A 15051-nucleotide genomic window follows, 5' to 3' on the forward strand; every position below is an offset into this window, starting at 1 on the left:
ATAAATAAAAACTTTAAAATAAATAAATAAATAAATAATGGCCAGAACTGGACACTAAACACTACTTAGCAATTCTGTTATGCTTCTCAAATGCCTACTATTCCATTTTTATATATCAGCTGTTCTGAAGGTATGGTTTAAGGACCTCTGGGGTGATTGATCCCTGTGACTTCAGAAGAATTCACAAAATCAAAAACTCTTCAAAATAATAAATAGTAAGATTATTTTTTTAAATTCTCATTCTCTCATGAGTCCGTAGTGGATTTTTCCAAAGACTAAATGAGGTATAATGGTTTCATCGCTTCAACAAATAATGGAATGTGTTCTCATGTTCTCATTCTGATGTTTTAAATTTTTCTCAGTTTTAATTTGTAATATAGTAAGTGTCAGTAGATATGACATACACATACCAAAGCTATTTGGGATAGTCAGTAATTTCAGAAAATCCTGAGACCTAAAAGTTTGAGAATTGCTTCCTTGTGTCAGTGATCATTTTGTACTATTGTAGGAGATACCTAAGGCCCATTCTTTATGGTCCCAAAGTAAAGATGAAATTCCATTTCAGTCCCCAAGAAGGAAACTATAGGAAGAACATTTCCAGCTTCTATGTGCCCTTCAGCACTCTTCCTCAGACCTACCACATTTGTTAATTTTGGAGAAAAACTGAGCATGCTTATCTGGTCCCCCTTCTCAGTTTTTTCCTTCTTTTAGAAATCAGCCTGTCTAAAAGGATGCATATTTTCTGCTCCCCCATGTGGAAGTAGATGAGGCCTGTGGCTGAGTAAAGCTGTGAACTCTTTCCAAGCCAATTGGCTACAGATCTAATGGTAAATTAACATTATCATTATCAGTAATAAATGTTGGTACTTTGATCATTATTTATCATTATGGCTTTTGATAGATTCTAAGCTTAGGAAAAGAAGACAGGGGTAATAACTTACCCTCCCTTCTTAAACCTGCTGCACCTTACGCTTAATCTTTCCTTTGAGCTGATCACTGTTTTCACACTACATTAAGAAAATAGAAAACGTGAGAGAGTACTGCTATCTCATAGATCCACCACCAGATCTATAATCTTAGTTGTACTTGTAACCATCTTTCCTGCCTTATCTCATTTACAGAGGAAAAAAGTGTCCATATATTTACATAAATGTAAACATACTACTTGTGCTCTGAATCCCATTCCCAAACCCTCTCCAGCTTCTGTTCCTTTGTATTTCTCTACTCTTATAGTACCAGTCTCAGCCTGTCTACTGGATTATTCAGCTATCATACAGATGTATTTCATTATTATTCCCTATCTTTATATGGGGCAGTGGGGAGAGACATGACTTCATATGTTGACTTTAGGTTCCACCTCATTTTTAAGCTCCCATTCAAATCTAAACACCCTATAGGAATTGTCCATACTTCTTGTCTCTGCTGCTTTCCCTCTAATTCAGGTTTTAACAGACTTTTATCAGTCTTCTGTTCTCATATCTCCACTAAAGCTACATTGTTGGGATTACCAAGGATGACAATATTCCTATACTCCCCTTCTTGAGGACTGAAATGGAATTTCATCTTTACTTTGGGACCATAAAGAATGAGCCTCCTTATCTTACTTGGCTTCTCAAAAGATTAGACATGACTAATGATTCCTTCCTTGAAATTTTCTTTCTGGTGGCTTCAAGATACAAGAGGCTACACGATTTAGTATTCTCTCTTCCTCAATCTCTTTCTCTTCCTCTACTCAATTTTGAACTGTTGGAGTGCATTAGAGCCCTAACATGGACCTTTTACTCTCTGTATCCTATCTTTATTCACCCCCTAGATAATCCAGTCCAGACCATAGCTTTATATACCATCCATATGTTAGTCATGCTCATTTTTATATACGGAACCCTAACCTCTCCTTTCAGCAGTAAGTTCATAGATTATTATAGTAGTTGTAGTAGTAATTATGATTATTTTTATTTGTTGACTATAATGAATAATGCTGCTCTGGCTATTCATATGCAAGTCTTTGTGTGAACATGTTTTTATTTCTCTCAGATTGCTACCAATGAGTTGAATTGCTGGGTTGTATGGTAAATTTATCTTTTTTTTTTTAATTATACCTATTTTTTTTTAAGATTTTATTTATTTACTTGACAGAGAGAGAGCGAGATCACAAGTAGGCAGAGAGGCAGGCAGCGAGAGGGGGGAAGCAGGCTCCCTGCTGAGCAGAGAGCCCTATGCAGGGCTCGATCCCAGGACCCTGATATCATGACCTGAGCTGAAGGCAGAGGCTTAACCCACTAAGCCACCCAGGCGCCCTTATCTTTCATTTTTGAGAAACTCTCAAATGTTTTCCAAAATGGCTACATCATATTACATTCCCATTCTTAAATTTGGTTGTCTAATTATTCTTTATATATTGTAGATACAAGTCCTTTAGCAGATACATGATATGAAAAGTGTCCTCACAGTCTGGGGCTTGTCTTTTCATTTTTCTTGGTAGCAGCTTTTTGAAGTGTAAGAGTTTTCAGTTTTTTTGAAGTGCATTTTCAGACTTCTTTGTGGATCCTGTTTTTCATGTCATATCTAAAAATTCTTTACCTAACCCAAGGCCATGAATATTTTCTCCTATATTTACATTTCATTGATGATCCATTTCAAGGTAATTCAATGGATGGTATTAGGTAAGAGTCTAAGTTTGTCTTTTTTTTATTGGATACCTAGCTGTCCTAGCACAATTTGTTGAAAAGATGATCCTTTTCCTATTGAATTGCCTCAGCAACTTCTTTCAAAAAGTAATTGACCATAACTATAAGGGTTTATTTTTAGACTCTCAAGTATATTCCATGATGTATATTTCTATTTTTATTCATATAATAAAGGCTCCTAAGAGGGTTGAATGTTATCAGTTTGGGGGACAATTGACCAAGGGCCTTATCAGGGAACTCTTAGCACTTATATTTTGCAATTTAATGATTAGAGTGATCCAAACTCAAAGAACTATTTTTTTCTTATTTAGAATGTTTAATAGAACTTGAACCAGTTCTGAGGACATTTGAAGAGATAACTTTTCTTGAAGCTGTTATTCATCTAAAGAAAACAAAGGTAAATTGCTAACTGAAATAGTAGAAATTGAATTTAAAACGATCGTTTTTATTCATGGAGATTTTCGGCATAGTTTAATTTAGTTTTTATCTAAATATTTTTATATATTTATCTAAATATTTTTCACACATACAGAGTGATAGAATTTAACAGAGTCTATGAATACTATTTTCTCTGTCACCAAAGAGCTTTTCCATTTCATTCCGATGGCCACTTCTAGATTTCAGAGGCATTTCCAGAACTGCCGTATGTTAAATATAAGTTTAAAATGTGTAATGAATGCCCATTATGTACGATGAATGCCCTAAATCACTAGGGTTTTTTAACCTATATTTCTTAACCTAAAGTTTTCATATATACAGAGTAATAGAAGTCTGGGTTCTTACACTTCTTTTTATTCAGTGTTCTTGGGGTTTTTTAAGATTTATTACCAAGTTAAGCTGTCGAATTGTATTAACAATTGAGGCCAAGATGTATAGTTCTAATGCTTTATTTTATCTTGTTTTATTTTCCCACTCAAAAACTCTCTATGTTACAATTAAATCAAAGTTAACAGTTTATGTGAATTACTTAGAACAATTGTCTTATTTACTCGTTCTGGCTTTTGTAGATTAGAACAATTGAAGGGACCTATTACTGCAAGGTTTTTCTTAATATTATCAAAAATTTGTTTAAAAAGCAACTACTGTCCCTTAGGGACAAAGTAAGCATAGTTGAACACTTGCTGAGTTTCATTAAATTACATCTGAGATATAATAATAAAAATAACCACTGATTAACCAAAGTCTTAAGTTGTGAACAAGCATAGTCTACAATTTATGTATCATTAAATGGCTTTGATTGCATCTTGCAGTGTAATAGATCTTTTGACATGACCATAGTTTAAAAGGGAAATGCATGAAGAAACAACCACACATAGCCAAACTAAAAATTGATGGTGTCAGTATTAGTGCCTATTTTTTAAGAACTAGAGAAGTGTTTTAATTCTTTTGATAACTTTTCACTGCCCTCCCTGCTTCTGAGTAGGTAGTCTTTTCTAGAACATCAAGCTCTCCAATTCTTAGTAGCTACAAACTTCGGTTATATATATATATACACACACACATATATATATATGTATACATATAGATATGGTTGTTTTTGTTTTTGTTTTGCTTTACCTTTCAGTTCTCTCTTCTCTCCTTAACAACTATCTCTTCTTCTGCCAAGACAAAGGTGGATAGAAGAATTTGTTTTCTTGGTTATAAATAGAAGAGAACCATTCCAGTTCCTTATTTTTTTTTTTTGTCCCCCAAAAACTTTTAACACTAGGATCTATTTTTTTTTTATTGTTTTAAAAGATTTTATTTATTTATTTGACAGAGAGAGACAGTGAGAGAGGGAACACAAGCAGGAGGAGTGGCAGAGAGAAAAGCCGGCTTCCCACTGAGCCGGGAGCCTGACGTGGGTCTGGATCCCAGGACCCTGGGATCATGACCTGAGCCGAAGGCAGATGCTTAAGGACTGAGTCACCCAGCTGCCCCAGTTTTTTAAATTTTAATTCAATTAATTAACATATAGTTTATTATTGGTTTCAGAGGGGCAGGTCTGTGATTCATCAGTCTTATATAATACCCAGTGCTCATTATATCACATGTCTTCCTTGATGTCCATCATCCAGTTACCCCATTCCCTCACCCCTCTCCCTTCCAGCAACCCTCAGTTGGTTTCCTATAACTAAGAGTCTCTTGTAGTTTATCTCCCTCCCTGGTTTCATCTTGTTTTATTTTTATCTCTCTTCTGCTATGGTCTTCTGCCTTGTTTCTCAAATTCCCCCATCAGTAAAATCATATGATAATTGTCTTTCTCTAATTGACTTATTTTGCTTAACATAATACCTTCTTGTTCTATCCACATCATTGCAAAAAACTAGGATCTATATTTAAAATTGTTAATTTGGGGGGCGCCTGGGTGGCTCAGTGGGTTAAAGCCTCTGCCTTCAGCTCGGGTCGTGATCCCAGGGTCCTGGTATCGAGCCCCGCATTGGGCTCTCTGCTCAGTGGGGAGCCTGATTCCTTTTCTCTCTGACTGCCTCTCTGCCTACTTGTAATCTCTGTCTGTCAAATAAATAAATAAAAATTTTTTAAAAAAATTGTTAATTTGGGGGCGCCTGGGTGGCTCAGTGGGTTAAGCCTCTGCCTTCAGCTCAGGTCATGATCTCAGGGTCCTCAGATGGAGCCCCGCATAGGGCTCTCTGCTCAGCAGGGAGCCTGCTTCCCCCTCTCTCTCTGCCTGCCTCTCTGCCTACTTGTAATCTCTCTCTCTATCAAATAAACAAAATCTTTTAATAAATAAATAAATAAAACTTGTTTTTTTTAGGAGAAATTTAGGCTGCTTCTTTTATCTTTTTTTTTGTGGTAGAATTTTATTTTTTTAATTTTATTTTATTATGTTATGTTTGTCACCATACAGTACATCATTAGTTTTCGATGTAGAGTTCCATGATTTATTGATTGCATATAACACCCAGTGCTTTTTAAATAAAATAGTTTAAAGTACATATTTTCAAATTCCTGAATACCATTTAATAATAGCATTGCTAAATTACTAAAAAAAAAAATTACTTTCTTTGTTGTTCTTAAGTAGCTGCATTGTTTTTACTCAGAATTTTAATCTTTTTTCTATTAAAAAAATTCCTTATCAATTCTGTGAAACTGGTAGGGAAGAATATCATCTCTATTTATAAACAAGACAGCTGAGGTATAGGAAAGTTACATAACACTCTACACAGCTAGCTAATGGCAGGGCCAAGAGTAGAATACAAATATAATAAGATTTTTCATCAAGAAGGCTCTGGGGGCACCTAACTCTTAATTTTGGCTCAGGTCATGATCTCAGGGTCATGAGATCAAGCCCCACATTGGGCTCTGCACTCATTGCAGAGTCTGCTCCAGGTTCTCTCTCTTTCTCTCTCTTTCAAATAAATAAATAAAATCTTTAAAAAAAAAAAAAAGGAGGGGGAAAGAAATGTCCAAAAACCCAGGGCTCCTGGGTGGTTCAGCCAGTTAACCGAAGTGCCTTCAGTTAAGCGTCATCTTCAGCTCAGATCATGATCCCAGGGTCCTGAGATGGAGATGGCCTCAGGCCCTCTGCCTAGTAGGGAGCTTGCTTCTCCTCCCTTTACTGTTACTGCCCCTCACCCCTGCTCCTGCTCTCTGTCAAATAAATAGATAAAAGCTTTTAAAAAAAGAAAGGGAGGGAGGATAGAGGGAGGGAGGGAAGAAAGAAGGAATTTCTGAAAACAGATCACCGGTTAGGGTGACTTGTTTTGTTTGAGGTTCCTACATTTTTTTCAGTTCTTTGAACCAGGTCCCATAATTCATGTTCTCACAGATAGCGTTTCCTGTATCTTAAAAAGTAAAACCTGAAGCAAAAGTTTTTCCTTAATCTTCTTTCTAGGGGCTGATTTACTAGTTCATAAATAATTTCAGTTATCATAACTTCAGTTATAAAAACGATGTTACTTATTCAAGGATATCGCATTATCAGAAATGTTTCAATAAATTTAAAAGCACAGAAAAACTGTATCTAACAGATCTGAAGAATAATTCTAAAGATTCACATAAAAATGTATTTAACAAATGCTTATTGGACAGCTTTGTGCAAAGTACTGTGCTAGGTGGATTATATATACAGATGAATAGTGGTTTTTTTCTTCTAAAATTCCTTACCCATGTAATGGAGTATGAGTATGAATAATGGAGGGCTGGGTGTAGCACCTACCAGTTTCTAAAGTTCTGTAAACTGGATGACATGTTGGTTTGGAGACAAAAAGCATACTGACAGGTTTGTTTTTTAAATCACTCACTAGTGATGGCAACTTAATCTGACTGGTTTATAGAGATGGGAGTGTATCACTAAATGATTTTAATAGAGGTATAGCATATAAATAAATTATCTGCTTTAATAGCTAGCATTTATTGAATGCTTACTAAGTGATCTTACGACTTTTTTGTTTATAATTCTCCTTACAGTGATCCTGAAAAATAGGTATTCTTATCTCCAGTTTACAAATTAGTAAACTGAGAGTAAGTCTTATGCCTAAAATCCAATAGTTAGGTATCCTGGGATTCTAAACCAGACCTGATTGGCTACATGATCCCCATCATTCCATAAAGGCACTCTGTATCCTTTATTTTAGCTTTATTTTATTTTATTTTATTTTAGTTTCTTATCTATAAAATGAAATAATACCTCTACTTACCAGCTCAGTGCCCAAAATATAGTAAATACTTAAAAATTAGGAGAGACACATATACTTACACAAATTGAAATTTATTAAGTACTTAGTTTGTACCAGACACAGTATATTTATTATCTCACTTAATCCCTAAAACAGTCCTGCATGTCCATCTTTTTTTTTTTTTTTTAACTTTATTTATTTATTTGAGAGCAAGAGAGAGAACAGGAGCTGGGGGCAGGGGGTGCCAGAGGAAGAAAGAGGAATAGACTGCCAGCTGGGCAGGGAGCTCAACGAAGGACTCGATCCCAGAACTCTGGGATTGTGACCTGTGCCGAAGGCAGATGCTTAACCAGCTGAGCCACCAGGCATCCCAGTATTAGTCCATCTTTAAAGATAAATTTGTTCAAGGTAACCAATTAAGAGGAGGCAGGATTCAAAGTTGATTTCTCTAAAGTTATTACCCCTGTTGTATACTGTTTCTACCTTTAGGTTATATATTATATTCTCAAATGATTTAACTTTTCATTGATTTTATATAAACATGTAAAGTATGTTAAGCAGGTTGTATTTTACTCACATAATTTCCTAATCACCCCCAACTAAAGGACTTAAATGTATTAATTCCAGTTACAGAGTACTTTGAGCACTATTCACTTATGTGACAAGAAGAAAATGGACTCATCTCTGAACACACCTATAACTCATGGACCACAGGAGGTAAAAAAATTATGTTGACAAACTCAAAATGTGAGAAGAAAATGAAAAATAATTTAGTCTTAATTCCTTCCTTTACATGTGGAAGCTAAAGCCCCAGGAGATTTTAGGATTTATTAGGTGGCCAATAGCAATCTGCATTTCAAAATACAACACTCCTCTAATTTTCACACCACTGTTCATCTCATTGAATCATACATAGTCCGTGCTCTTTTGTTTGTCATTAACTTTAGTCCCTGTCAATATTTCATATAATGAGTGGTGTTCCAGTGTGGTTCTTAGGCAAATCACTGATTACATTTTTACCATTATATGTATGTCTTCTTACCCAAATGAGAACTAGTTATAGTACTGCTTTGTCCTTCCTCTGAATAATGATTAATGAAAGGAAAATGCCATTTCCATGGCTATCTAAAAAGAAAGATTTCTTTAGTAGCATTCTTTCATATTTAAATTAATAATTTCTTCTAAGAATATATAAGACTTGCTATGTTATATATGTTTCTTTAATTTTGTAAGGTATAAGTTATAACCATTTTTATTCTTTTTTATAGTAAACCAAAATCAAGAAGCATTTAGAAATTGGGGTGCCTGGGTGGCTCAGTGGGTTAAAGCCTCTGTCTCGGCTCAAGTCATGATCTCAGGGTCCCGGGATTGAGCCCCACATCAGGCCCTCTGCTCAGCAAGGAGCCTGATTCCCGCCCCCCTCGTCTGCCTCTCTGCCTACTTGTGATCTCTGTCAAATAAATAACTAAAATATTTAAAAAAAAATACAGAGGAAAAAAAAAAGAGCTATTTAGAAATTAATGCTATATAACTTTGTGAATGATTTTCTGTTAACCTAAATCATTTATCTTCTATTTACTTTAGGAATCATGTGGATCCTCTCAGCTCCATGAAAGTAGTGATTCTACTATAGCCTCAAAGTCCCTGACAGCTCCTCAAGAAAATGATTTTTTATCTAGTATGTAAATTTTTCAGTCAGTATTGCTTGCAAGTTTTCCCCTTTTTGAAGACTGTATTATGGATAAGCAGTCATGGTTTGTTTGGAACATGTCGTTGATCTGCAGCCATAATTCATTTTTTAAAAGTGTTAGAATCTTAACTTGTGAAAATAGTAGTGGGATGTTCTACAAATACATTAAAATATTGAAGGCATTGTGTTAGACTCTGTGAAAAGATATTTAAAAAAATACCTAAGAGAAGAGAAATGTTTCTAAGTATCCGTAGTATAAGATAGAAGTGATATATTATAGAAGAGATGGATGTAGAGCTATGGTAATACACTTGGAAAAGTAACATTTTTTACAAAGCATTTCACAACAACCTTGTGAGGGAGATATTCCTCATTTTACAGATTTTTAAGATCAAGACTTCCTGGATCACATAGTTAGTAGCTGTCAAACCCAAGACTCGAAGCCAGGTCTTTTGATAAATATTTTCATGTCACTCCACTACACCATGTTGTCATCATGAAGAAATTGTTTCTGACTGAAGGTTGGACCTATAGTTATAAAGATGGGCATTCCAGGCAAAAGGAACAACATAGAGGCACAGAAGCAAGAAAACACAGAGAACAGTGAGTAGTTGGGTTTAGCTGGTAAAGAGGATGAATGAAAGGAGATAAAAGGTCAATACCATCACAAATTCTAACACTTGGCTGAACTATTCGGGCTGCTCACTTGTGTAGGGAGCAACTGTTGCAAATTATTTGAGCAAGGGTGTGACATGATAAAAATTTTTTGCTTTAGGAAGATTCGTCCTGGCTAGAATATGTAGACTATTTTGGAAGGAAAAGGAGAATGGAGGTGGGAAAACCAATGAGTAGACTCTTAGTCTGTTCCTATAATATACATGAGAGGTTATGAGACCTGATCCTGAGTGCCAGAAGGGAGAAATGATGAGAGAGATGTAATGGAGGACACGCTGAAGGAATGTATAGCATTCTACCTGGAGGAAGAAAGAGGGAAAAAAGGAGCTAAACAAATTGTCAAGCTTGGTGATTGGGAGAACATTGGTGCTGTTAACAGAAATAGTTGAAATAGGTTTTAGAGTTAGGTGAATAATTGAGTTTTTAATTTTTTTTTTCAAATTTGAGGTGCTTAGCAGCACATATGAGGTTGATGTCTAGTGGACTGTTGAAAATGTAAGACGAAAGCTCAATGAAGACAGGAAGTTTAATTACATAGATTTGGGAAGAGAGGTGACAGTTGAGGCCCTGAGATTGAATAGGATTACCAATGAAGAGTGTGGAAAGACACATCATAAATAGATTTAGAAGACACATTTAAAGTACAGAAGGAGGAAGAAGACACAGAAGAAATACAGGATTATGTGAAGAAGTAAAATTTCACAATTTATAATATACATAAAACAGACAAGCACAGACAGAAGTATGGTAAAAACGTTCATTATAATGCATTTTTATTCTAAAATATATTGTGGAATTAGATTTATGAACCAGCTTTAATAACAATGAAAATTTAAAGACAATACTGTCCTCTGTGTGGTCCAGATATTGATATTTTAGCTAATAGGAATAGCTAAGGACTGTTCTACCCCTAATGAAGATACTGTGTTTTATAGGAAAAACTCAAGACTTTTCTACACTGTGTCACTATCCAGTAAATCACAGTTGCACTAGTAACATTTCTGCAGTTCAGAAGAGGACATTTTGTGATCACAAGACCACCCCAGGCTCTTCAGCAGTGATAACTCCACTCTCAGCTGAGGGAAATTCAGGTAAATACTTAACACTTTGTAAATGATGCTGTTTATCTCGCAACTATATGTTCAGTAGATTTGCCATGCAATAAGTTTTGTTTTTATTTCTTCAACATGATAAATATATACCTTCTTAAGAAGGAAAGCACTTCCAGTCCTAGGAGAGTTGAGGGCTGACATGCGATAGAAGGTCCACATGGTATTCCATCAACATCTATCTAGGGAGGGAATGTTAAAAGGAGGTATGACTTAATATTTTACTAAAGGTGAAGTTATGTTTATTTAAAAATTATGCAGGTATCCTTTATATTAAAAAATATATATTTATAACATAGATTGGGTTTTGCCCCTGTGGATTTATAGCATATAAAAGGGATTTTTCTGGGAAGGAAACTGAAGGGAAAAGAAGAGATAACCCAAATATCTGAATGTTTCCTGAATATTAACAGCATCCCCCAAAATACTTGCATTCCATATTGCACAATCATAGAAAATTAAGGGTTTTATTCCTTATTATTTCTTTGTTCATCCAATTTTACTCATAGCTATATATCTGTCCTCAACTGATTTGTCATGCCTTGCTCTTCTGCAGAGCGATTACAGCCTGGCATAGCCCAACAGTGGATCCAGAGTAAAAGGGAAGACATTGTGAGCCAAATGACAGAAGCCTGCCTTAACCAGACACTAGACGCTCTTCTGTCCAGGGACTTGCTCATGAAGGAGGACTATGAACTCATTAGTACCAAACCTACAAGGACTTCAAAAGTCAGACAGTTACTGGACACCACTGACATCCAAGGAGAAGAATTTGCCAAAGTTATAGTACAAAAGTTGAAAGATAACAAGCAAATGGGTCTTCAACCTTACCCGGAAATACTTGTGGTTTCTCGATCACAATCTTTATATTTATTTCAAAATAAAAGCTCATAAGTGACTCTTTTTCAAGAAGAAAAATCATTCTATAAAAGGGTATTTTTTATTTCTGTTGCCTTTATCATGTTGTTTTTATAAAATCCACATGAGTATTAGAAGTTTTAATGAAGTTTCTTCTTCAGGTAAATATTACTCTTCTTCCATGACATTGTAGTATTTTTTTTAATTAATATATTGGAAAGTCTGCATTTTGCTACAAGAGTTCAATTGTTTATCTCTGGTTAATTGATATTATTTTTTAACTGTAATAATTATATTCTTGTATATAACAATGTCTTAAGGTGTCATGCATTTCTCATGGAAGCCATTTTCATATTCACTTTCTTATGAGTTATTTATTACTTGTCTAAGATGCAGTTGGGCTTTTGGAATGTAGCCTTTATATTTAAATTAGAGCTAGTACAGCATTTCTAACCAATACTGCTAGTTCAGATCCTCTCCAAAAGGTTGTTCATTAAACTTTGTTATCTAGATTACATTTTTAAATCTTATTCACTGAATTCTTCTTTAAAAAAAATGTTTTGAGAGTAAAATGATGCAAAGTATATGAAGAAAAAATTAATCTTTCAATATATGTTTCTACCTCATTTCTTACCTCAACTAGCAACCACAGTAACCAAAAGTTAACAGCACAGTGTTTATCTTTCTATATCCTTCTTCCTGCTCATATGTATACACTCATGTGGGAGAAGGTCTTTCATTAATATTACTATAATACATCATACTACAACCTAATTTTTGCACTGAGTATTACATCATGTGCAGCCTTCCAGATCATGTATAAATCTAATTCACTCTTTTTAATTGCCGCATAATATCAAGGCTGTTTTTTTTAATTTTTTTAATTTGTTCACCAAGTTTAGCCAAAGCAAAATAGCATGAGTTATTTTTTGCTTAACAGCTTGTCACTAAATGAAAACTTACAAGGCATAATTCCTCTTCTGAAAATGTTTATTAGTAATGTCAGCAGTAAGTGTGATGCAGGATAAATTCTAAACAGACTTTCAAGAAGCACCAGATTCATAGTATGAAAAAAGGAGATTGGAGCAATTAAATATTTTATTAAAATTATAAAATAAGTATTTTAATCTTCACTTGGAGCTTGACAGTAACCTTTGGAACCTCATTACCATGTCTCTGAGAAATAATGGAAATTAGTAGGGAAAAATGGAAACCAATTAAATATATGAGTTATCTATTATATCTCTTATTTTTAAAGTGTTAGAATAAAGATTTAATTTGGGAAATAAGTTGAGAAGTTGGGTTTGTTTTTAGGTAGTGCATAGACACAGCACTAAGTAACATTTAAGTCAAATACTCAGGAAGTTCTTTTCAGTTCTTCCTTGAACCTTCTAATTAAGTAAAGGAGAATGTCACAGTTGTGCTGTCATCTTTTAATCCCTCTTATTAAGAAAAAGAATAGGCTTCAGAACTTCAGAGACAATATTTAGCAAGAATTTTATTGTTTTTTAAATTGCATTTTATTTGAAAATAGCCTACATATGACAAGTGGCACTAATTTTGTATTTATAATGTTTTATATTATAATATTCAAATAAAAAGACAATCAGAAATACTAAATTGTAATATAGGTAGTACATGAGTGTGACAGCAATCATAGAAGTAGTAGAAGGATGACATTAAGATTGTCACTCAAGGAAGAAACCTAATAACCTATAGTTATTGGGGTTTTTTTAACTAGATAGTACTGGATAATCTGAAAATGGCATTCTTTGCAGTGTTGTTTTTTTTTTTTTAATTCAACAAAGTTTAATTCATAGGAATTTACAGGGTTCAAAATAAACACAAAAAAAATCAGTCATGTTTCTGTATCCCAGCAGTGGACAATCTGAAAAGGAAATTAACACAATGGTTTAATTTACAGTAGGATCCAAAAGAATGAAATACATAGAATCTTACCCATAAGTGTAGGCCAGAGAGCAGCTGCATTAGCATCACCTGGAGCTTGTGAGAAATGCAGATTCATGGCCCCTATCTCAAACCTGAATCAAAGGGAGTAAGGTTCAGAAATCTGTTTTAACAAACCATCCAGGCCATTATATATGCTAAAGTTTGAGACTCTTTGTTTTAAAAAATGCAATAGAATTATGCATAAAATAATTTCCCTCTAGGTTCACACTGTTTTCCTTATGTCCATTTGCTACATTTGTCTTCAGGATGTATAGTTCAGAATTGAGGTTTGATTAGGAAATTTAACTTTTCTTTCTTTTGTACTTACTTGAGTTTCCAAAACAATTATGGACATGTTTTACAATTTGGAAAGATTATTTAGGCATGATAATCAGATCAGTAGATTGAATCTACCACTCAGCATTTTAAAGAAGTACTTAAGAAAGGGACAAACACTCGAATTATGACAGCAGAAGAGCAGAGCTGATGTGGGACAAGACAAAAAATAAGACTGAATTTGCTGAAAGTTACACTGAAGAAATAGGCATCACTATGAAAGACTGGGGAGTTGACAGTGGCAGTATCCAGCAGTAGGAGCTGGTTTTTATCTTTTTCATCTGTCATTAATCCTCCGCTCACCCTCCCCCACCCTAAATACTTAATTTCCTAATTTGTGAAGAAAAATTATGATCAATTAGAATAACAGGAGAATCAGTAATCTTTCGCGTTAAGCCATCCTCACAAACATGTCATTGGTTTTAGAAATGTTTCTTCTCTATAGTCTCAATTCCATTTCTCAGAGCCCAGTTACCAATCTCCTCTTTTCTACTCCTTCCCTAGACCCTTTTTATTTTTCCCCAATTGCAAACACCCAGATTTCTTTTAAAAACGAAATTCCTTTGCTTGACTTGTCTGTCCCTTCTTATCCTTTTCCTCTAAAATTGTGCTGCCTTTACTCTTGTTACCAATTTCATTCTTAATCTTTTAAAATTTTTAAAGGGACAGTTGGGTGACTCAGTCAGTTAAGCATCCGACTCTTGATTTCTTCTCAGGTCATGACCTCGTGATCTTGGAATTGAATTGAGCTCTTCATCAAGCTTGGTGGGGTGTCTACTTGAGGAATCTCTCTTTCCCTCTCCCTCTGCCTCCACCCTCCCTAAAATAAATAAGTAAATTTTTAGATACAGAAAGCACAATCAGGGGAGAAGCAGAGGGAGAAAGTGCCCAAGCAGACTCTCTGCCAAGCTCAGAGTCTAATGCAGGGCTCGATTCCAGGACCCTGAGATCATCACCTGGGCCAAAATCAAGATTTGGTTGCTTAACCAACTGAACCACCCAGGTGTCCCTAATCTTTAAAATGTTTTTTAAGGTTTTATTTTTATTTTTGCAAGAGAGAAAGAGAGCATGTGTGCACGTGAGCTGGGGAGAGGGACAGACTGCCCACGGAGCAGGGAGCCGCATGC

General features: G+C 34.9%; 1 protein-coding gene across 7 annotated transcripts in view; it reads left to right on the plus strand.

The window, feature by feature from the left end:
- The window catches only part of RIPK2 (receptor interacting serine/threonine kinase 2), a 52133-nt gene that overhangs the window by 18213 nt on the left and 18869 nt on the right, over window positions 1-15051 (plus strand). For 6 of the 7 annotated variants that reach the window (XR_004279505.1, XR_004279504.1, XR_004279506.1 and 3 more), the window contains 5 exons: window positions 2999-3084; window positions 7940-8023; window positions 8891-8984; window positions 10607-10762; window positions 11337-11799. Coding sequence is in view for 1 of the 7 variants with exons in the window: in XM_032315646.1 (XP_032171537.1) it covers window positions 2999-3084; window positions 7940-8023; window positions 8891-8984; window positions 10607-10762; window positions 11337-11674 (758 nt within the window). In the remaining 6 variants the exon portion in view is untranslated. Of the gene's footprint in view, window positions 1-2998; window positions 3085-7939; window positions 8024-8890; window positions 8985-10606; window positions 10763-11336; window positions 14478-15051 lie in introns of those variants that run through there. The other variant, XM_032315646.1, reaches the window with a different exon arrangement.

Source organism: Mustela erminea, chromosome 16, assembly GCF_009829155.1.
Source record: "Mustela erminea isolate mMusErm1 chromosome 16, mMusErm1.Pri, whole genome shotgun sequence".
In the NCBI taxonomy this organism is placed as follows: domain Eukaryota; kingdom Metazoa; phylum Chordata; class Mammalia; order Carnivora; family Mustelidae; genus Mustela; species Mustela erminea.